The sequence below is a fragment of the Aricia agestis genome, chromosome 6, assembly GCF_905147365.1.
Source record: "Aricia agestis chromosome 6, ilAriAges1.1, whole genome shotgun sequence".
Classification (NCBI taxonomy): domain Eukaryota; kingdom Metazoa; phylum Arthropoda; class Insecta; order Lepidoptera; family Lycaenidae; genus Aricia; species Aricia agestis.
Window position 1 is genome coordinate 18,220,909 of NC_056411.1, and position 24,545 is coordinate 18,245,453.

Sequence of the window (24,545 nt, forward strand, 5' to 3'; positions counted from 1 at the left end):
AGCTAGTTACATTATAAATATTATAAATGCGAAAGTGTGTCTTATGTTGTAATGTAACCGATTTTGGATGGGACGGATGGATTCTTATTAGTTTTATATTTCTACTAAGAAAATAATACAAATACAACGCATTTCGTCAAACAATACAATCTATTTATAATCCGATTCACCAGGCATGAAATGTATTCGTCCAATCTTTCAGGAAGTCAGACGTAATGGAGCCATACAAAATGTATGGTGATTTAAATTAGCCGGCCACGCGGTGAGGGTCGCTAACTTTGCCCCTGTCCCTCCTGTCCCCGCTTGTCCCCGCCTGTCCCCGGCATGCATAATACATACAATACATACAATCAGGCCACACATCAGGTTATTGTAATACTTGTAATGCGGTACTTTCCAGGTGAAATTATGTACATCTGTTTCTATACTGCGTTGTTGTATATTGCTAAAATTGCATTAAAAGTTACAAAAATGTACTTCTGCTAATAGAGGAAGCTCCATACTATATCTTATATCTTTAAACGAGCAATTCTTGTATATATATATATATATATATATATATATATATATATATATAATTGGAATCTCGGAATCGGCTCCAACGATTTTCATGAAGTTTAGTATATAGGGGTTTTCGGGGGCGATAAATCGATCTAGCTAGGAATCATTTTTAGAAAATGTATTTTTATTCCTGTTTTATCGATAAATGATAAACTGAAAAATGTGACTCTTCCTGACACTATTGGCGAATAATAATACTATTTCGTGAGCAACTAATTGCTTTAACGACACAACAACAGCTAAAGCTATTCCAGGAGATGGCGTTGTTAAGTAACACGAAGTCAATGAGTGTTTGCTATACCGAGCAAAGCTCGGTCATCCAGGTACTATACTATAATATAAGTACTTATCCATACTAATATTATAAATGCGAAAGTGTGTCTGTCTGTCTGTCTGCCTGTTACCTCTTCTCACCCCAACCGCTGAACCGATTTTGCTGAAATTTGGTATGGAAATACTTTGAGTCCCGGGAAAGGACATAGGCTACTTTTTGTCCCGGAAAAATGTACGGTTTCAGCGCAATAAACGCGTTTTGGCGCAACGGACTTGCGGGCGTCATCTAGTATCTAGTAGAAGATATTAGATGATAATATTATATTAATGATTAACAGAAGTTCTAAAATGCATTATTATAACATTTAAATGTATCTTTGTAACTTTGTGCAATAAAAAAATAATATAGTGTGGCCTTCGGGAACTGCCGTGGTAAAGCTACCGCATAACATTTTTTTATCAACTTATGCAATAATTATAATTCGCATACGTCTAGTCACGCGCACACAAACTCCGTGCCGAAGTCTGGCAACGCCGCATCACGGGTGGGATGTGTTAGGTATTTTTCGTTGCTATTTTTTTTTCGGTTGCTGCACTCAAAACCCGCGAAGGTATGCAATAGCTTAAAAAATATTCGATTTGCAAATAAAAGCTACTACAGATTTAAAAACTAAAGTTTTGCTAGACTAATCTCCGAGCCGATGCATTTCATCGTGGATGGGGATTTGCAGCACTTTGTATTTGCCGAAAGAAATTTCGAATGAAAAAAAACTTTGACATGACTTTCAACTACGCTGTCAACAGTTTTCAAATTCGGAATACATAAGCAATTTCGCTCTTCGATTTTAGTTCGACTTGAAAAATATTCGCTCGATTTAAATAAATACAAGATCAAAAGATATTTTAGTATGGGTAAAAGTTCCACCGATACTAAGAGCGATAGAGCGAGAAGCACCAGTCGCTCTACCTTACCCTTTCACTTCGCGACGCACAAGACTGGCTACCACCTGGAGAGCTGCTGCGGCATCTGCAACCTGTTCCCAGGAGTGCTGCTTATTGCTTTCTGCCAGGTATTCGATAAAGGTTTACAAACCTACCCCAATTTTTTTGGTTCAATGAGACGACTTCTACATTCATTCTACATTCGTACATTATGAATGTAGAAGTAATTACGCCTAAACTACTGAACTGATTATAATAAAGATGAAAGATGTATATTGTATATTAAAACATGGAGTAAGGGCTGGCTATACATAGGCTACTAATAATTATTAATATTTAACACTCCAATTTATACTAATTATTAGATGCGAAAGTGTGTCTGTCTGTTTGTCTGTCTGTCTGTTACCTCTTTCTGCCCAAACCGCTGAACCAGTTTTGCTGAAATTTGGTATGGAGATACTTTGAGTCTCAGGAATGGACATAGGATACTTTTTATCCCAGAAAAATGTACAGTCCCGGCGCGATAAAAGAATATTTGCGCAACGGATTTGCAGGCGACATCTTGTGGTAAGTATTGTTATGCACTATGTAATGAAGTGTGAAATATTCTGTTTATAAAGGAGAATTCAGAATTCAGATACTGCCTGGGGCTACTGTTTTGGCTTGAAACCGTATATCTTACAGTTTGCGCTGATATCGAATCCCAAGTCTTCACTTGGAGTCTTTACTGTAAGTCTTCAACATCGCCCGGAAACTATATATTGTATAAAATGTGTTATTGGAGTATTAGTAATAATTAGTAGCTTATCTGTGATTCTAACGACAAGTATCCCAAGACTAAATTTCGGCGAAATCGGATTTGGGCGTAAAGAGGTAACAGACAGACAGATACACTTTCTCATTTATAATATTAATATGGATTGTTGTATTCTCTTCTATGCTTGAACATTTTCTGTCAGGTGCTGGTGGGTTCGGTGCTTCTGACGCTGCTGCTGACTAACGGCAAGGAGTACGACGAGATGCATCAGACACCCAACTCACAGAGTAAGTCAACTACCTGCTAAAGAACAGTCGTGGAGCAGGGAGATATTCGTACATTCGAGCACGGATATATTGCTAATTTGCTATCTCTTTCAACAGGTATGCGATATCTGCACGAAAGCAATATATTATAGGACTCATAAATATAATATTTTACCTGCTCCAAGTACATACTTATTACTTGTGTTATGTGTAAATAATATACTACATAGTTGCAACGCACGAGCTTCTGGGAAACGGGCCTCAGCTCCTCAGCTCAGCTAGTCGTGCGGTGTATATACACACTTCAGTCCTCAGACTGAGGAGTGTAAGTACACCGCAATACCCTCGCAACATTATTGTATTGTATGTTATATTAAGCGCGATAAACAAACGTAAAGAAGTAGTGACCAGCGAGTTTCTTACACAATATTACTATTATTTTTTCTTATCGGTAATTAATCGGTAAAAATAGAAACATCATTGAAAGAATGACTCTGATAGCTTAAAAATTCACCAAGATATGACAATTCAAATATCTCATAAAAAAGACCTGCCCGAAACGCTCCATACAAAGTGCTACGAAAGTATGACGTCAGTCTTTCGTAGTTTGTACGCATCGGGAGACAACTTTGTTCGACAGGTATATTAAATATTGCGTTTATGAAAGTGGTTTCATAACAAAAGTTGCTTTTAGTTGCTTTGAATTGTATAAAAATATTAAGAAATTTAATTGAAAAAAAAAATCGACTTGATTATCTAACTTTGGAGGCGCATAACAAAAAAAATACAAATGCTATCAAGCTGAAATTTTGGATACACTTATTTTTAACCGTGATTTCTTTATTTTATTAACAAAATTTGCTAATCTTTGACCTTGTGTCCTCCGAAGTAGTAAATTAAAGTCCAGCGACTTGTTCGAAATTCATGGTTCAAGAGCAAAAGTCATCTATATATTATCAGCATGATTTCAAAATCGAGTCGCAAAAATGAAAATCGTCGTGTTAACGACTCCCACATAAAACTGCGAATTCGCTAAGCACCGCATGAATTTTGTCGTAGACATTTGCGATGCGATGCCCTAAGCCTGAGCTTGCGCGCAGAATAGTATAAAACAAATATTATGTATTATGAATCTTATATTATGTAAGAAACAAATTCTTGGCATGCTAACAACGAGTTTTGTATTGTTGTCTCAATTTCACATCCGTTGTATCATGACGCGTCCAAACGGATCTAGATATAATCTATCTCCGAGACAGATGGTCTGGAGAGCTTTTCAACACCTAAGGTGGAGCTAAATTTTTTTTTTAAATATTTCCTTTACTGTCCGTGATGTAGATACCACCTTAAAATATATATTTTTTTAGAGCTTAAATACATAATTCGACCAAATGACGTAGATCTACCAGCTGCCTAGGAATCAATTTATTCGATGGTACAAAGTATAGATTATATAAACGACAAACAGTATTTAGTTACATATCATAATAATTTTATCATGATAAATATATTATTTGTCTTTATAGAAAAAAACATTCCAAACCCCTTCAAAAAGTGCCGTGTTCGCGATACATTTTCCTGCTCCCGTCGTATTTGCCTAAGGCGTAAGCTACAATATCGCACGCAGGCATTTTGTTGCGGACACAGCGAAATATCAATATTTCCACAAACGAAAACGTTTTTTTTAGGGTTACGTTGAGTGTACATTGAGGAATGCTTTAAAAGTTAAAATTATGAAGCAGAGATGTTTGTTATACATGGTATACGATTGAACAAATAACCTGAAAAAATTGTAAGGTAGAAATTACCCCATTTATTATTTTCCCCTATGGTAGAAATCTTCTAAGACCTACGCCACCGAGTTCTACTCCTGGATATTTTTTTAGTCATATTAAGCCAATTGGGAGCAGTAGTCCTACCCTCGAAAACTGATACAATTTTGATTTACGAGTCTGAGTAGTTTCAAATTGAGCTGCAGAAACTAGAAAGATCGTGCGCTAGTCAGCTACTTAGCTGTCAAGAGTGGGAAAAGCCGTTGAGATCAAATTAGTTCCAAATTGAGCCGCAGCACGATTTTGCGCTAGATATAAAATGTCGGAAGAAGCAAAATATTTGAGATCGAGCTGATTCGATGCTGATCTGTCGGGACTCGGGAGTAAGGCAGCAGCTTCGATATTTTATAGCGACTGTCATTTGATGACTAGTGGGCAAGCCTGCGTCGGGAGCCCTAAATAACGTCGACCTGCGTAAACTTTGTATTTTTCCAGTAATAAGCCTGTTGACTGGCGGCGTGCTGAGCGGCGTGACGGGCGCGGGGCTGCTGCTGGTCGCCGTCGCGCTCACGGAGAACTGCCGCGCGATGCTCGTGAGTACTGACTGTACTGTAATGTCTGTGTGTCCTGCCAGTGATGAGCCTGTTGACTGGCGGCGTGCTGAGCGGCGTGACGGGCGCGGGGCTGCTGCTGGTCGCCGTCGCGCTCACGGAGAACTGCCGCGCGATGCTCGTGAGTACGGACTGTACTGTAGTGTTTGTGTGTCCTGCCAGTGATGAGCCTGTTGACTGGCGGCGTGCTGAGCGGCGTGACGGGCGCGGGGCTGCTGCTGGTCGCCGTCGCGCTCACGGAGAACTGCCGCGCGATGCTCGTGAGTACGGACTGTACTGTAGTGTTTGTGTGTCCTGCCAGTGATGAGCCTGTTGACTGGCGGCGTGCTGAGCGGCGTGACGGGCGCGGGGCTGCTGCTGGTCGCCGTCGCGCTCACGGAGAACTGCCGCGCGATGCTCGTGAGTTATACTGACTGTACTGTAATGTCTGTGTGTGCTGCCAGTGATGAGCCTGTTGACTGGCGGCGTGCTGAGCGGCGTGACGGGCGCGGGGCTGCTGCTGGTCGCCGTCGCGCTCACGGAGAACTGCCGCGCGATGCTCGTGAGTACTGACTGTACTGTAATGTCTGTGTGTCCTGCCAGTGATGAGCCTGTTGACTGGCGGCGTGCTGAGCGGCGTGACGGGCGCGGGGCTGCTGCTGGTCGCCGTCGCGCTCACGGAGAACTGCCGCGCGATGCTCGTGAGTTATACTGACTGTACTGTAATGTCTGTGTGTGCTGCCAGTGATGAGCCTGTTGACTGGCGGCGTGCTGAGCGGCGTGACGGGCGCGGGGCTGCTGCTGGTCGCCGTCGCGCTCACGGAGAACTGCCGCGCGATGCTCGTGAGTACTGACTGTACTGTAATGTCTGTGTGTCCTGCCAGTGATGAGCCTGTTGACTGGCGGCGTGCTGAGCGGCGTGACGGGCGCGGGGCTGCTGCTGGTCGCCGTCGCGCTCACGGAGAACTGCCGCGCGATGCTCGTGAGTACTGACTGTACTGTAATGTCTGTGTGTCCTGCCAGTGATGAGCCTGTTGACTGGCGGCGTGCTGAGCGGCGTGACGGGCGCGGGGCTGCTGCTGGTCGCCGTCGCGCTCACGGAGAACTGCCGCGCGATGCTCGTGAGTTATACTGACTGTACTGTAATGTCTGTGTGTGCTGCCAGTGATGAGCCTGTTGACTGGCGGCGTGCTGAGCGGCGTGACGGGCGCGGGGCTGCTGCTGGTCGCCGTCGCGCTCACGGAGAACTGCCGCGCGATGCTCGTGAGTACTGACTGTACTGTAATGTCTGTGTGTCCTGCCAGTGATGAGCCTGTTGACTGGCGGCGTGCTGAGCGGCGTGACGGGCGCGGGGCTGCTGCTGGTCGCCGTCGCGCTCACGGAGAACTGCCGCGCGATGCTCGTGAGTACTGACTGTACTGTAATGTCTGTGTGTGCTGCCAGTGATGAGCCTGTTGACTGGCGGCGTGCTGAGCGGCGTGACGGGCGCGGGGCTGCTGCTGGTCGCCGTCGCGCTCACGGAGAACTGCCGCGCGATGCTCGTGAGTACTGACTGTACTGTAATGTCTGTGTGTGCTGCCAGTGATGAGCCTGTTGACTGGCGGCGTGCTGAGCGGCGTGACGGGCGCGGGGCTGCTGCTGGTCGCCGTCGCGCTCACGGAGAACTGCCGCGCGATGCTCGTGAGTACGGACTGTACTGTAGTGTTTGTGTGTCCTGCCAGTGATGAGCCTGTTGACTGGCGGCGTGCTGAGCGGCGTGACGGGCGCGGGGCTGCTGCTGGTCGCCGTCGCGCTCACGGAGAACTGCCGCGCGATGCTCGTGAGTACTGACTGTACTGTAGTGTCTGTGTGTCCTGCCAGTGATGAGCCTGTTGACTGGCGGCGTGCTGAGCGGCGTGACGGGCGCGGGGCTGCTGCTGGTCGCCGTCGCGCTCACGGAGAACTGCCGCGCGATGCTCGTGAGTACGGACTGTACTGTAGTGTTTGTGTGTCCTGCCAGTGATGAGCCTGTTGACTGGCGGCGTGCTGAGCGGCGTGACGGGCGCGGGGCTGCTGCTGGTCGCCGTCGCGCTCACGGAGAACTGCCGCGCGATGCTCGTGAGTTATACTGACTGTACTGTAATGTCTGTGTGTGCTGCCAGTGATGAGCCTGTTGACTGGCGGCGTGCTGAGCGGCGTGACGGGCGCGGGGCTGCTGCTGGTCGCCGTCGCGCTCACGGAGAACTGCCGCGCGATGCTCGTGAGTACTGACTGTACTGTAATGTCTGTGTGTCCTGCCAGTGATGAGCCTGTTGACTGGCGGCGTGCTGAGCGGCGTGACGGGCGCGGGGCTGCTGCTGGTCGCCGTCGCGCTCACGGAGAACTGCCGCGCGATGCTCGTGAGTACTGACTGTACTGTAATGTCTGTGTGTCCTGCCAGTGATGAGCCTGTTGACTGGCGGCGTGCCGAGCGGCGTGACGGGCGCGGGGCTGCTGCTGGTCGCCGTCGCGCTCACGGAGAACTGCCGCGCGATGCTCGTGAGTTATACTGACTGTACTGTAATGTCTGTGTGTGCTGCCAGTGATGAGCCTGTTGACTGGCGGCGTGCTGAGCGGCGTGACGGGCGCGGGGCTGCTGCTGGTCGCCGTCGCGCTCACGGAGAACTGCCGCGCGATGCTCGTGAGTACTGACTGTACTGTAATGTCTGTGTGTCCTGCCAGTGATGAGCCTGTTGACTGGCGGCGTGCTGAGCGGCGTGACGGGCGCGGGGCTGCTGCTGGTCGCCGTCGCGCTCACGGAGAACTGCCGCGCGATGCTCGTGAGTACTGACTGTACTGTAATGTCTGTGTGTCCTGCCAGTGATGAGCCTGTTGACTGGCGGCGTGCTGAGCGGCGTGACGGGCGCGGGGCTGCTGCTGGTCGCCGTCGCGCTCACGGAGAACTGCCGCGCGATGCTCGTGAGTTATACTGACTGTACTGTAATGTCTGTGTGTGCTGCCAGTGATGAGCCTGTTGACTGGCGGCGTGCTGAGCGGCGTGACGGGCGCGGGGCTGCTGCTGGTCGCCGTCGCGCTCACGGAGAACTGCCGCGCGATGCTCGTGAGTACTGACTGTACTGTAATGTCTGTGTGTCCTGCCAGTGATGAGCCTGTTGACTGGCGGCGTGCTGAGCGGCGTGACGGGCGCGGGGCTGCTGCTGGTCGCCGTCGCGCTCACGGAGAACTGCCGCGCGATGCTCGTGAGTACTGACTGTACTGTAATGTCTGTGTGTCCTGCCAGTGATGAGCCTGTTGACTGGCGGCGTGCTGAGCGGCGTGACGGGCGCGGGGCTGCTGCTGGTCGCCGTCGCGCTCACGGAGAACTGCCGCGCGATGCTCGTGAGTACTGACTGTACTGTAATGTCTGTGTGTCCTGCCAGTGATGAGCCTGTTGACTGGCGGCGTGCTGAGCGGCGTGACGGGCGCGGGGCTGCTGCTGGTCGCCGTCGCGCTCACGGAGAACTGCCGCGCGATGCTCGTGAGTACTGACTGTACTGTAATGTCTGTGTGTCCTGCCAGTGATGAGCCTGTTGACTGGCGGCGTGCTGAGCGGCGTGACGGGCGCGGGGCTGCTGCTGGTCGCCGTCGCGCTCACGGAGAACTGCCGCGCGATGCTCGTGAGTACTGACTGTACTGTAATGTCTGTGTGTCCTGCCAGTGATGAGCCTGTTGACTGGCGGCGTGCTGAGCGGCGTGACGGGCGCGGGGCTGCTGCTGGTCGCCGTCGCGCTCACGGAGAACTGCCGCGCGATGCTCGTGAGTACTGACTGTACTGTAATGTCTGTGTGTCCTGCCAGTGATGAGCCTGTTGACTGGCGGCGTGCTGAGCGGCGTGACGGGCGCGGGGCTGCTGCTGGTCGCCGTCGCGCTCACGGAGAACTGCCGCGCGATGCTCGTGAGTTATACTGACTGTACTGTAATGTCTGTGTGTGCTGCCAGTGATGAGCCTGTTGACTGGCGGCGTGCTGAGCGGCGTGACGGGCGCGGGGCTGCTGCTGGTCGCCGTCGCGCTCACGGAGAACTGCCGCGCGATGCTCGTGAGTACTGACTGTACTGTAATGTCTGTGTGTCCTGCCAGTGATGAGCCTGTTGACTGGCGGCGTGCTGAGCGGCGTGACGGGCGCGGGGCTGCTGCTGGTCGCCGTCGCGCTCACGGAGAACTGCCGCGCGATGCTCGTGAGTACTGACTGTACTGTAATGTCTGTGTGTCCTGCCAGTGATGAGCCTGTTGACTGGCGGCGTGCTGAGCGGCGTGACGGGCGCGGGGCTGCTGCTGGTCGCCGTCGCGCTCACGGAGAACTGCCGCGCGATGCTCGTGAGTTATACTGACTGTACTGTAATGTCTGTGTGTGCTGCCAGTGATGAGCCTGTTGACTGGCGGCGTGCTGAGCGGCGTGACGGGCGCGGGGCTGCTGCTGGTCGCCGTCGCGCTCACGGAGAACTGCCGCGCGATGCTCGTGAGTACTGACTGTACTGTAATGTCTGTGTGTCCTGCCAGTGATGAGCCTGTTGACTGGCGGCGTGCTGAGCGGCGTGACGGGCGCGGGGCTGCTGCTGGTCGCCGTCGCGCTCACGGAGAACTGCCGCGCGATGCTCGTGAGTACTGACTGTACTGTAATGTCTGTGTGTCCTGCCAGTGATGAGCCTGTTGACTGGCGGCGTGCTGAGCGGCGTGACGGGCGCGGGGCTGCTGCTGGTCGCCGTCGCGCTCACGGAGAACTGCCGCGCGATGCTCGTGAGTACTGACTGTACTGTAATGTCTGTGTGTCCTGCCAGTGATGAGCCTGTTGACTGGCGGCGTGCTGAGCGGCGTGACGGGCGCGGGGCTGCTGCTGGTCGCCGTCGCGCTCACGGAGAACTGCCGCGCGATGCTCGTGAGTACTGACTGTACTGTAATGTCTGTGTGTCCTGCCAGTGATGAGCCTGTTGACTGGCGGCGTGCTGAGCGGCGTGACGGGCGCGGGGCTGCTGCTGGTCGCCGTCGCGCTCACGGAGAACTGCCGCGCGATGCTCGTGAGTACTGACTGTACTGTAATGTCTGTGTGTCCTGCCAGTGATGAGCCTGTTGACTGGCGGCGTGCTGAGCGGCGTGACGGGCGCGGGGCTGCTGCTGGTCGCCGTCGCGCTCACGGAGAACTGCCGCGCGATGCTCGTGAGTACTGACTGTACTGTAATGTCTGTGTGTCCTGCCAGTGATGAGCCTGTTGACTGGCGGCGTGCTGAGCGGCGTGACGGGCGCGGGGCTGCTGCTGGTCGCCGTCGCGCTCACGGAGAACTGCCGCGCGATGCTCGTGAGTACTGACTGTACTGTAATGTCTGTGTGTCCTGCCAGTGATGAGCCTGTTGACTGGCGGCGTGCTGAGCGGCGTGACGGGCGCGGGGCTGCTGCTGGTCGCCGTCGCGCTCACGGAGAACTGCCGCGCGATGCTCGTGAGTACTGACTGTACTGTAATGTCTGTGTGTCCTGCCAGTGATGAGCCTGTTGACTGGCGGCGTGCTGAGCGGCGTGACGGGCGCGGGGCTGCTGCTGGTCGCCGTCGCGCTCACGGAGAACTGCCGCGCGATGCTCGTGAGTTATACTGACTGTACTGTAATGTCTGTGTGTGCTGCCAGTGATGAGCCTGTTGACTGGCGGCGTGCTGAGCGGCGTGACGGGCGCGGGGCTGCTGCTGGTCGCCGTCGCGCTCACGGAGAACTGCCGCGCGATGCTCGTGAGTACTGACTGTACTGTAATGTCTGTGTGTCCTGCCAGTGATGAGCCTGTTGACTGGCGGCGTGCTGAGCGGCGTGACGGGCGCGGGGCTGCTGCTGGTCGCCGTCGCGCTCACGGAGAACTGCCGCGCGATGCTCGTGAGTACTGACTGTACTGTAATGTCTGTGTGTCCTGCCAGTGATGAGCCTGTTGACTGGCGGCGTGCTGAGCGGCGTGACGGGCGCGGGGCTGCTGCTGGTCGCCGTCGCGCTCACGGAGAACTGCCGCGCGATGCTCGTGAGTTATACTGACTGTACTGTAATGTCTGTGTGTCCTGCCAGTGATGAGCCTGTTGACTGGCGGCGTGCTGAGCGGCGTGACGGGCGCGGGGCTGCTGCTGGTCGCCGTCGCGCTCACGGAGAACTGCCGCGCGATGCTCGTGAGTACTGACTGTACTGTAATGTCTGTGTGTCCTGCCAGTGATGAGCCTGTTGACTGGCGGCGTGCTGAGCGGCGTGACGGGCGCGGGGCTGCTGCTGGTCGCCGTCGCGCTCACGGAGAACTGCCGCGCGATGCTCGTGAGTACTGACTGTACTGTAATGTCTGTGTGTCCTGCCAGTGATGAGCCTGTTGACTGGCGGCGTGCTGAGCGGCGTGACGGGCGCGGGGCTGCTGCTGGTCGCCGTCGCGCTCACGGAGAACTGCCGCGCGATGCTCGTGAGTACTGACTGTACTGTAATGTCTGTGTGTCCTGCCAGTGATGAGCCTGTTGACTGGCGGCGTGCTGAGCGGCGTGACGGGCGCGGGGCTGCTGCTGGTCGCCGTCGCGCTCACGGAGAACTGCCGCGCGATGCTCGTGAGTACTGACTGTACTGTAATGTCTGTGTGTCCTGCCAGTGATGAGCCTGTTGACTGGCGGCGTGCTGAGCGGCGTGACGGGCGCGGGGCTGCTGCTGGTCGCCGTCGCGCTCACGGAGAACTGCCGCGCGATGCTCGTGAGTACGGACTGTACTGTAGTGTTTGTGTGTCCTGCCAGTGATGAGCCTGTTGACTGGCGGCGTGCTGAGCGGCGTGACGGGCGCGGGGCTGCTGCTGGTCGCCGTCGCGCTCACGGAGAACTGCCGCGCGATGCTCGTGAGTACTGACTGTACTGTAGTGTCTGTGTGTCCTGCCAGTGATGAGCCTGTTGACTGGCGGCGTGCTGAGCGGCGTGACGGGCGCGGGGCTGCTGCTGGTCGCCGTCGCGCTCACGGAGAACTGCCGCGCGATGCTCGTGAGTACTGACTGTACTGTAATGTCTGTGTGTCCTGCCAGTGATGAGCCTGTTGACTGGCGGCGTGCTGAGCGGCGTGACGGGCGCGGGGCTGCTGCTGGTCGCCGTCGCGCTCACGGAGAACTGCCGCGCGATGCTCGTGAGTACTGACTGTACTGTAATGTCTGTGTGTCCTGCCAGTGATGAGCCTGTTGACTGGCGGCGTGCTGAGCGGCGTGACGGGCGCGGGGCTGCTGCTGGTCGCCGTCGCGCTCACGGAGAACTGCCGCGCGATGCTCGTGAGTACGGACTGTACTGTAGTGTTTGTGTGTCCTGCCAGTGATGAGCCTGTTGACTGGCGGCGTGCTGAGCGGCGTGACGGGCGCGGGGCTGCTGCTGGTCGCCGTCGCGCTCACGGAGAACTGCCGCGCGATGCTTGTGAGTACTGACTGTACTGTAGTGTCTGTGTGTCCTGCCAGTGATGAGCCTGTTGACTGGCGGCGTGCTGAGCGGCGTGACGGGCGCGGGGCTGCTGCTGGTCGCCGTCGCGCTCACGGAGAACTGCCGCGCGATGCTCGTGAGTACGGACTGTACTGTAGTGTTTGTGTGTCCTGCCAGTGATGAGCCTGTTGACTGGCGGCGTGCTGAGCGGCGTGACGGGCGCGGGGCTGCTGCTGGTCGCCGTCGCGCTCACGGAGAACTGCCGCGCGATGCTCGTGAGTACGGACTGTACTGTAGTGTTTGTGTGTCCTGCCAGTGATGAGCCTGTTGACTGGCGGCGTGCTGAGCGGCGTGACGGGCGCGGGGCTGCTGCTGGTCGCCGTCGCGCTCACGGAGAACTGCCGCGCGATGCTCGTGAGTACTGACTGTACTGTAGTGTCTGTGTGTCCTGCCAGTGATGAGCCTGTTGACTGGCGGCGTGCTGAGCGGCGTGACGGGCGCGGGGCTGCTGCTGGTCGCCGTCGCGCTCACGGAGAACTGCCGCGCGATGCTCGTGAGTACGGACTGTACTGTAGTGTTTGTGTGTCCTGCCAGTGATGAGCCTGTTGACTGGCGGCGTGCTGAGCGGCGTGACGGGCGCGGGGCTGCTGCTGGTCGCCGTCGCGCTCACGGAGAACTGCCGCGCGATGCTCGTGAGTACTGACTGTACTGTAGTGTCTGTGTGTGCTGCCAGTGATGAGCCTGTTTACTGCCGGCGTTGAAAACTTTTTGTTCCCTAGGCGGGATTCGAACCCGCGACTCCCGGCTTGAGCTACCAACAGCCCACCAACTGAATCACAGAGGTCGTGAATAAGCCTAATAAAGGCTGCCCGTATTTACTATTCACCGGCTTGAAGCCAGTAAATAGGTTTTCAAGTAATTGGACAGACTGTTTAAAGATGCGATACTTTTACAGATATACCTGATGGTGGCAACGCTGATCTTCGTGGCGCTGACTTCGCTGTCTCTGGTCAAGATCGGAAGAGGATGCTCACGTTTTTATGATGGTAAGATATGGATGAGGAATTTCCTCATCGTCTTTTAAAAGCGGGCTGCCAAATTTTGTTGTGTTTTCTAATAAGTATTACGATTCCGGAAGACGATTGATGATTTAATTAATCATTGTATATTTATCTGATATTTGCTTAACGGAAAACACAATTTCACTTATTTTGACTCGATGTTTTATTTTTCGAAATCATGAATCTTTCTGGGCTTTTCAACAAATTAAATAACTTGCACTACAATCACACACTTTATAAAATAATGGCTAAAGGAAATATTAGTATTGTATTTCATTTTAAAGTAATCATCAAAAATATTTTTGGGACTTACGACCTTTACTTTCGTGCTATAATGCGGGAACCGTTATTACGCGATATTGTTCACTATTAGCTGCAGCGCAAAGTTTAATAGCATTCTCGGGAGCACGATTCATGGTATCATTATATTATCAGTTATCACGGTTGGAGGATAGCGGGTTGTGTAGGTGGGGCTAGCGTGCTTTGATATTTTTGGCAGAAACATTAAATATAAGGTGCGGGCAGTGGGCACTCTGTTGCGTCCGCGAGATACCTAAATGGGCGCAGCTTCTACCCACTCAAATTTAATTCATGGTAGTGAAGGCTCTGATTTAACAAAAAGCATCTTTTCATACCGAAAAATACAGCAGTCCCGTGGGTTACTGCAGTTGCGCAGAGACGTCAACAAAGGCTGGCAAGCTGGCAATAAAATATACGTTGTTACCTAGAAGTACAAACAGGCCTATATAATTTAAATTTTAACAGCGAGATACAAAAACGTTTATTTTCATGATTTCAAATTACATTGAACGATTATTATTATTATTGCCAGTCAAATTAAAGGTGTAATATCTGCTGCACCATAAAGCGGTATTCTACTAAAACACGTACTTTATTTAAAGTAAAAATCATGTATTTTTTGCAAGTTTGTTGTAAAACTTATTATAGGAAGATATGCAAAATTATAAAAAATTATCTATACAAACAGAAGAAAGATTTTTGTGTGTGCGTTTGCATTGAAAAGATTCTAATGGCTCATTTTCATTGGTCGATAGGGCCCGCATGCGGGGTGCGGGAGATTTCTGGAACGCGTGCCACAGGGCCCGCATTCGGGGAACCGTTTTCATTTGTCGATAGGGCCCGCAGGGCTGGGGAGAACCTCTGTGTTCGTCGCCAGTTACAGACGTTCTTGCCATGGAACACATGGAAAGATAGAAACAGGCATGGCGCGTCAGAAACATTGTGTAAGGAGTTACAATTGCATTTGGAGTGTGATACTACTGTATCATGATAATTTTTTTAGATTATCTAATGACTTATTTGAACTAATCAGTTAGTTATCATTGTATTCGGTTCATTTAGATAAAATTCAACTTTAAAAAAAGTATGTAACCATACTATAACTATGGGGTGGAAGACATCTTGAGAAATCTTTCGAGCGGTGGGAGAATTTTATATAACATAACATCTGCTTTGACAAGATTGCCGCCACCCTAGGTGTTTGAAACTTTGTATTTATATATTTTGTTAAACCTCAAACTTACAGAAAAATTAGTGCCATACTGTTACAAATCGTTCGAATTACGAATGAAATCTTAGGATTTTGAAAAAATATTGTTCACATTCACGACCTCCCACAGGTATGGCATTATCAGACTTCTATCTATGATCACAGGGACCTGTTAAAAAAAGTTTCATGGTGGTACAAATAAAAAAAAATCTCCTTTACAGTAGTATGGCGGCCATTGGGAACTGTCGGAAACGTGGCAACTCGCGTCCCGCAAGCTGTATATCGACCGATGAATTTCATTGGTCGATATCACGGTCAGTATAAAGCATGCGGGCAATCCCCGCAGGCGGTGTAACGAACACGTATCGACTTGTAACTTTCATTGGTCGTTATCTCGGCTGCGGGGACTGCCCGCATGCTGTATAACGAACGAGTTAACGACCAATGAAAATGAGCCATAATACATGTAGAATGATTAATATATAGGTAGGTAAACAATATTTAACTTTTATTCGGTAACAAATTAACAATACATTGGTCACTAATAGATATACAGTAGGTATAGAGCATACAGAGTGCTATAGTTTTTAGGGTTCCGTACCCAAAGGGTAAAAACGGGACCCTATTACTGAGACTTCGTTGTCTGTCCGTCTGTCTGTCTGTCTGTCTGTCTGTCTGTCTATCTCCAGGCTGTAACTCAAGAACGGATATACCTTCTTCTACTTCTGAAATTTTTACAGATTGCGCTGCCATACAAGAAACGTAATTTTTTTTAGCCTAAAAAGGCCAAAGGTCGTAATCAATAATGGTAACAGCTAGGCACTTGAAATTTTCACAAAATTGTTAATTATATTTTTATTTTAATAAATAATAATAAAATTAAAATAAAGTTAATATTTAAGGGGGGCTCCCATACAAACACATTTTTTGTCTACTTTCGCTCTATACCGGTACGGAACCCTTCGTGCGCGAGTCCGACTCGCGCTTGGCCGATTATTTACAGTTCTTGCGTCACTTTGTTTTAAAAGAAGGCACTGGAAAAATATATTATTTATAGGTTACTTATATTAACCGTACAGGTTAATAAAAACGTCGTAAGGTATTTAAAGATGAAAAGTATGATGAATGAAGTAGAACCCCGGGGGCGGCGAGGCTCCGGCGGCTGCCGTCTCAATCTGAGCGCGATTTACTATTTATGAAACCGTATCGTGTTGTTCTAATAATGAAATATAACAGGGATACAAAAAGTTATCTAGGGGTTATAAGTAACTAGCTGTTGCCCGCGACTCCGTCCGCGTGGACTTCAGCTTGTAGCGTGCGGTAGTTCCCGTTTCCATGTAGACTACAGAAATGCTTCCGCGGTACGATTATTTCAAACATCAATAATAAAGAATATTATAAACATACAAGATACGCGCTAAATATACGCGCTTTATACGTGGGAGAGCCATGCTTCGGCACGAATGAGCCGGCTCGACCGGATAAATACCACGTTCTCACAGAAAACCGGCGTGAAACAGCGCTTGCGCTGTGTTTCGCCGAGTGAGTGAGTTTACCGGAGACCCAATCCCCTTACCCCTACCCTATTCCCTTCCCTACCCTCAACTATTCCCTTCCCTTCCCTACCCTCCCCTATTACCCTATTCCCTCTTAAAAGGCCGGCAACGCACTTGCAGCTCTTCTGATGCTGCGAGTGTCCATGGGCGACGGAAGTTGCTTTCCATCAGGTGACCCGTTTGCTCGTTTGCCCCCATATTTCATAAAAAAAAAAAAAAAAACACAACCCGCCCGGCAGTCGGGTAAAAATCTCTATATAACTTCAAATAAACTCGCGAAAAACTTTCGTTATCCTTACCACCTCTTATATAAACACGTTTGAGTAAGCGCTTGTGCGATGTAGGACGACGCACAGCGTCATCTATTATGAATTTTTGAATTTTTTTTTAATATTAAGATTAATTTGAACAAATTTACGTATAAACACCCATTTACAACCCCTTTTTCCAGTTAAAAAGTAGCCTATGTCCTTTCTCAGGCTTTAGACTATCTGTGTACAAAGTTTCATTACAATCGGTTCAGTAGTTTTGGCGTGAAAGCGAGACAGACAGACAGAGATACTTTCGCATTTATAATATTAGTATGGAAGTATGGATTATAGTTTCGCGGTAAGTTTGAAGGGAGTAATTAGCGCTAAGAACATTGACGCACTTACACAGCGATTATAATATAGTATAGCCATCAATTTAAATACTTATGTAAGTAGGACAAAATATTATTTGCAGAGGAATAATTTAAGTAGGTAGACGTTAATAGAGTAATAGCCAGGGACAACAAGACATTCCTCATTTTTTAAATGCGGAAACTTTTACCTGCATATAAACCCTATTAAGGAGGTAAGAATGTTAATCATCAATGTTGTTGAAAAGATAATCTCCGGTCAAAAACCTAAGGCTGTGTCCACATTTATATTATTTTCGCGTATCAGATCTCCGTCGCGTAGCATCGCGATGAAAGCGACGCAATGGAGATCTGATACGCGAAAATGGTACAAATGTGGACAAAGCCTTAGAATTTATTGATCTGACTCGATTTCAGAACGTATTCGTCATACGGCCAACCACGGCCAACCTATGAAAGTAAAGGAACTCCTTGTGTACTGCGTTCACACTCGGGCACTTTAAAATGTGCTTCTGCGTTAGCTCGGTCTCTAAAGTAATCGACACCGAAACTATGCTTATTGCTTACAAGTTACAACGTATTCATAATATTGACAAATTAACCAACTTCCAAAAAGAGAGATTATAATATCTTCAGTCCTTAGAGAAAGGTAAGGTCCAGAACGTTATACCTTAGTAATTAGGATTATGAAGACTAATTACTGGAAAGGTTTTCGTACTTAGGACTTTCCGCCCGTCAGCACTTACAATTCAGTGCTTAGTTCAATTAGTTACAGGAAGTTGCTAAAGCCAAGTTAACTTTCGAAACATTAGTTTAAACTTTCATTTAACTACTTGCTATAAAATATGTGTTGGTCATTTTAATAGTGGTGTAACTCCATAATATAAAAAAGATTTTATTTTTATAATTCGTTTCTATAAAATAACTTCGTCTTATTTTTAAGTAACTATAATATTATACTGTTATGATATTTCATTTGATATCTACAATAAAAAATATAAAGCATTGAATAAAAATTTGTAGTTTTTTTTCTACGCGTTAATTAACAAAACTCTTAATTTCTCAAAACTTTTGCATGGAGATAATTCACTATTACATGAGTGACCGATACAAATCTAAAGTTGTAGTCCGATTTCACCAGTTCACGTTTGAACGCCTGGAAAGGATCTAGCTTTTATCCCGGCAAAATGTACGATTACCGAGCGACCCTTTTAATCCCTCTCAACGCAAAGAAGTTACAGGCAGCTTTAGTTCCATATTCGGCGCACGCGTATGGTTTGTTACTAATATGTATTCTGTGGTATGGTCTAAAATACCAAATAGCTAGAAAACAAATCGTAAAAGTTTCTGAATGAGCACACGTTTTAACACTCTTTTGTAAGCTTGCAGGGCTGTATGTATGTAACGGAATCTTTGAGCATGATTTTTTACCTATCTCCAGACTCCTGTAGCCCTAGCACGGCCACCAGTAGAAATGCGAAAGTATAGACAAAAAAATCTTTACCGCGGCCAATCGCGACCGACTAAAATTCAATTAAAATGCCACTTTATGACGGACTATAATATATGTCATAGAGTAGGATATTATTTGAATTTTTAGGACTATAGTCTGTCATAAAGTGGCATTTTAATTGATTTTTTGGGAACGAAAAAAATTCGCAACGCTACCTTAAGTTTATCTCCACAGTTTGTCCATACTTTCGCATTTCTACTAGTGGCCGTGTTAAGGCTACAGAGTCTAATTCGAATCTTCGCATACGTGTTAAGAGCCAACGACAGTGCAATAATAAAAAAAATGCATTCGAATAATTCTAAAAAAGGTAAAAAGGTGAATTAAATTTTAATTAAGCTTAGAAAAGTCTAAATATAATTTCGCCAATGACAAATCTGGTAAAAGGCGAATGTGCGGTAAAGGCAAGTGTGTCACACGTCCACAGGCTCTCGCTTTGTGCACGCGTTTAATTAATATTCAAAATGGAGTATTAAAGCCGTTTTAATTGAGTTAATTGCTAGCTTTGAATTGAGTATCATTAACAGCTTCGTAGCTTGTAGGCTGCGCATGGTTTTAGGACCTTCAAGCAAAAATAAAGGAGGATTGCGCCGTGCTCTATTTTTAGGTCTCTTTGGCCTCACCAAGGAGTGATTAAGGCAGACGCTTTTGGTAGATTGACCGGCAAATTTTAAAAGGCCGGCAACGCACCTGCAGCTCTTCTGATGCTGCGAGTGTCCATGGGCGACGGTAGTTGCTTTCCATCAGGTGACCCGTTTGCTCGTTTGCGTTATTTCATAAACAAAACATGTTATAATTGTGCTTTATTGATGATTATTTAATGTTTTCAGGATTCTGGAGTTTTGCCGAGCGCTCTTAAAGCTATGAGCAGACTTTACCTTTATTCGTCAGTACTTATAAAGAAGCTTCATTTTATTTAATATTTCAGCACCAAAAGTGAAGGATGAGCAGCACAAGATCGCGAACTTGGCCTGCGTCAGCGGACTCATGACTTTCTTCGGAGCTGGTGAGTACATAGTCTTTACCTATCTATATCCATACATATTATAAAACAAAGTCGCTTTATTTTCCCTCATGTCCCTTTGTTCCCTTTAATCTTTAAAACTACGCATGATGATTGATGATTATTTCAGTGTTAGATAGCCCATTTATCGAGGAAGGCTATAGGCCAGTGTTTCCCAAACTTTTTCAGCCACGGACCCCCAGGAAGTAAAGCACAGTTTTCACGGACCCCCTTAATAAAATAAACAGCAAAAAAAATCGGATTACGTATGGTCCAGAGATGACACCGCGGACCCCAAACATATACTCGCGGACCCCCAGGGGTCCGCGGACCACAGGTGGCGAAACACTGCTATAGGCTATATTATATCACGCTAAGACTAATAGGAGCGAAGAAATAGAGGAAAATGTGGATAAAAACGGGGAAAATTATTTGAAAGGGCTGACTTGAACGCGCTAATATCAGGAACTAACTGGTCCGATTAAAACTTATTTCAGTGTTAGATAGCCCATTTATTGAGGAAGGCTATATTATGTTATCACGCTAAGCTCCAATTTCACCAACGTATGTTAGTGTTAACAGCTTGTTTAAATGTCATGTCTTCTCTTTCATTCATAAGAAAAATGAAAGAGGTAACGTGATACTAATTCGAGCGTTAACTTTAACAGTCGTTGGTGAAATTGGGTCTAAGCCCCAATTTCACCAACGACTGTTAAAGTTACTAGGAGATAGTGAAAAAAACGGGGAAAATTATTTAAAAAGGCTTATCTCGCGAAGTACTGGAGCAATTTTTATGTTATTTGGCACAGATAATAAGTAGACCACGTGAAGGATCATAGGCTATCGATTTTAATAATTTTTTCAGTGGCTATATATTTTATATCCGTGCGACGCCGGGGCGGGTCGCTAGTAATAATTATTATAATCCGAAAATGCCTGTATGTATATGTATGTTACCTCTTCACTCCGAAACCACTGTACCTGAAAACACTGAACCTACTTTGAGTCCATAGATAATATAATATTTATAAAGATTTGAGTCCTCAGAAAGGACATTGTATATATATTATTTTAATCCCGGTAAATGCACGGTTCCCGCGCAAAAAACATATTTTGGCGCAACGGAGTTGCGGGCGTGAATCCCAGTGGAACCATTTCCGCCCCCCCCCCCCCCCCCGCACCCCCTCCGTCGCCCGCCGTATTTGCGGTACACTTGCGGCCGTGCGGGTACTAGCTAAACACGATGGAAAATTAATAAGTGTTGCGTAGGTTTTGTGGTTGTGTGGGCGAATTGTGTTCTAAATGGGACATTTCTGTCCTGAATTTGAAACTAATATTGAAAAATAAATTGCGGCAGCGATGTCTAATGTTTTAAATGCGAAAAATCTGTCTATCTACAACGCCTTCATGCTTAAATTCTTCTCTACTCTACTTGTAAGTTGTATGAATCGCGTATTTGCCCATCATAGGCCAACATCGTATAGAAACGTTCCCATTTTCCAATACATTTTTTTCACGTAAGAGTAGAAAGTACGCAGTTTATTTGACAAATACGGGTAATACTATTGGTTTAACTTAAATCTCCAGCTCATTAAGCCTGTGCAGCCAATTACGAAATGCACACGCCGTCCGCCAAATTACAAATGGGATAGATCGGCCGCCAATTTACGCGGATGTCGCCAATCGCGTAATGTGGCGGTGCCGCGGGGGATTGCACAGGGTACATGGTACTGACACTTTTAAGAGGAGTCCACACCGCCCTTTTTTCCATACAAACGTTGTCCCCTGTTTCCTCCCTGGATAATGCTAGTAGAGTTATATTTTTTTCCTGAATATCTACGACCACTAATACAATGTCCCTATGTTTTCTTTTTTTTCATAATTTAATTATTAAATAAGATATGAACGTTCAAAAACCCAAAAAAATGGCCAGATTTTCCGTTGTGTTCAAACGTCCAGAAAACAGATTTGGCTAGATTATACAAAAAAAGCAAAACATAGGAACACAGCTCAAGCCTTTTTTTAATCTTTAATGAAAAAAGTACTTAGATCGGTTAAGTTTTGGAGAAGGAATCAGGGGACAACGAATCGTTGATTTTCTGGATTTTCTGCAGTTGTCTCTATCGCGTTCTGCGGTAGAGGCTCGAGGTAAGGGAGACAGCTATAGATATTACACGTACTTTTTTTTCATTTCTCTAGCCCCTGGTGTATCCTCTTAATAACATTACACTTGTAGTTTGTACTCGTATACGTGCCTCCGATCGAGTGAATACTGACAGGTTATTCGTTTTAACTTTTACCTTGTTTGTAGTAAGTTTTCGGCTGTATGCACACCAGACTGACTTAGAGCTGCTTACTGTGATCAAACTCACTAGCTCATACATGCTTAATACTATATTGTCAGTAAGAACTTTGGTAAACGATATTTATATGCCTAAAAATACCATAAACTGCCTAACGATTAACGCCAAAGACTTCTATTTAAACTCAGTTTAAATCTTATATCTATAAACGAGCAATTCTTGTAAGTATATGTACCTATATAATTGGAATCTCGGAATCGGCTCCAACGATTTTCATGAAATTTAGTATATTTTCGGGGGGGGTTTCGGGGGCGATAAATCCATCTAGCTAGGAATCATTTAAAAAAAATGACATTTTCATTTTTATGGAATACCAAGCAAAGCTCGGCTAGCTAGTAGAAGTCTAAATTGCATAACGCACACTTTCAATGGCTGATAATTAGTTTGTTGTGAATGTAGCCTTCATCGATTGATGCAATTACATCCATGCATTATAAAATAAAATATATTTTTATTCAAAATAGGTATTATGAATTTTTTTTGAGCGTCGAAACTACATTGATGCCTACCATCACATTTATAATTCTAAGTAAGAAGTTCTAAGTAAGATAGTAAAGCTCATCTCTCTGTTCCAGTGCTGTACTTCTTCTCGCTGCTGGTGGTGTTCAGCTTCTACCACTTCCGCTACGTCCGCCGCGCGATACTGCTGCACGAGGCCGAGTGTGACTGAACCTTAATAGTTAGTTGTTTGTTTTTGTGATTAAAGTATTATTTGGAGATTAATATCTTTTTTTTTGACTAAAGTCCTGAAACTTGTGGATTGTATAGATAGAGGTAGGAAAAGTTTAGTAGGTAACAGAATATTTTTTCTTAAAAATCTAAGTCAAGATCTTGGATCTAGTTGCGGCACTAGTAACATATATATGTCAATTCTACTGGTAATCCCAAAGCCTGTTGAGGCATGATTGCGAAGCTGTCTTTTCATAAGCTAGGTGTTTATAAAGAATAAAAAATTAATAATTTTTAGTTGTAAAAATATTGTATTGCAAACAAATGGCAAAAATTCGTTCTTAATTTTTAATTTTTATAGATAAAAGTACTAGATAATATACTTAGTAGGAACGTCAACATGATCCAGGGGGGGGGGGGGCAGCTGCCCATGACTCTACATGTTCGTAGTGGCATTGTATTGGTCCATTGGCCAATGTAAAGATGCCTCAATATGGTTCTGACTTCGCACGATACGAGATACCATCTGAATTTACCTTCAACAAAGAAATAAATAAGTTCTACAGAAAGCTCTGAATAAAACAAATTAGCACTATTTCGTTTTAATTAAAGACAGATAGAGAATTTTAAAAGTGTCTTGAAGTTTTCTTTTTGTTTCTTTTATAATTCTACTAGCTGTTGCCCGCGACTTCGTCCGCGTGGACTTCAGTTTATAGCGCACGATGTCAACAAAATTTGTGTCAAAAGCTTTTATAAAAAAAACCCTGGTACCCCTTAAATCAAAACAGCTGTGCAGTGTGCACATAATATTTCATTTTTTTTAAATTAAACTTTATATATTATGCCAAATTTTAAAGCTTATTTAGCCCCCTTAACTTTACCCATAAACTATTTATCATTGATAGGTTTAAGGTTACGTCACTGTATAATGTATATTATAATATTAAGTACTGACTTATTAAATAACGTAGAAAAGAAATAACAATCGAAAAAAAATCGGGACTCGAAGGTATGATGATACCACCTCTTATAGAAAGATGTTAGTCAAGCGTTAGCGCGATGTAAAAGACGCACGGCGCCATCTAGTATGAATTTTTGGAACTAACTTAATTTGAACAAATTTTCGTATTTTCACCCCCTTACAACCTTTTTTTCCAGTAAAAAAGTAGCCTATGTCCTTTCTCAGGCTTTAGACTATCTGTATACAAAATTTCATTACAATCGGTTCGGTAGTTTTGGCGTGAAAGCGAGACAGACAGACAGACAGACAGACAGACAGACAGACAGAGATACTTTCGCATTTATAATATTAAGTATAGATTATTAAATCTGGTAAGTACTAATACCTGCTGATAAGTGGTTTGGCATGGTTTGTACCAGCGCAACGTTACTATTGCATATTTTTAGATTAAAAAGTAGTTATTGTAAGATAATAATAATTGTAGTAGTCAGACATACGATATCGCGGACTTTTACGTTGATATTAATGTCCTCTATAAGACTATAGTACATCACTTTGCATTAAGTAAGTATAGTCTATAATTTATAAAGCACTAGATGTCCCGCGCGGCTTCGCCCGCGTAAATTAGGAATTTTACAGAAACCGTACATTTTCCCATAAAAAAATATTTTCCCCGTTTTTCCCGCATTTTCCTGAGTTTCTTCGGTCGTATTAGTCTTAGCGTGA

General features: G+C 46.6%; 1 protein-coding gene across 1 annotated transcript; it reads left to right on the forward strand.

Annotated features, from left to right (window-relative positions):
* The first annotated feature begins 1,667 nt into the window (after positions 1–1,667).
* Positions 1,668–22,880, forward strand: LOC121727830. Its single transcript, XM_042115859.1, has 6 exons — positions 1,668–1,904; positions 2,736–2,820; positions 5,206–5,303; positions 13,520–13,610; positions 19,752–19,829; positions 22,765–22,880. The coding sequence occupies exons 1-6, from the start codon at positions 1,743–1,745 to the stop codon at positions 22,857–22,859; spliced, it is 609 nt and encodes a 202-aa protein (XP_041971793.1). The 5' UTR covers positions 1,668–1,742; the 3' UTR covers positions 22,860–22,880.
* Positions 22,881–24,545: the final 1,665 nt, after the last annotated feature.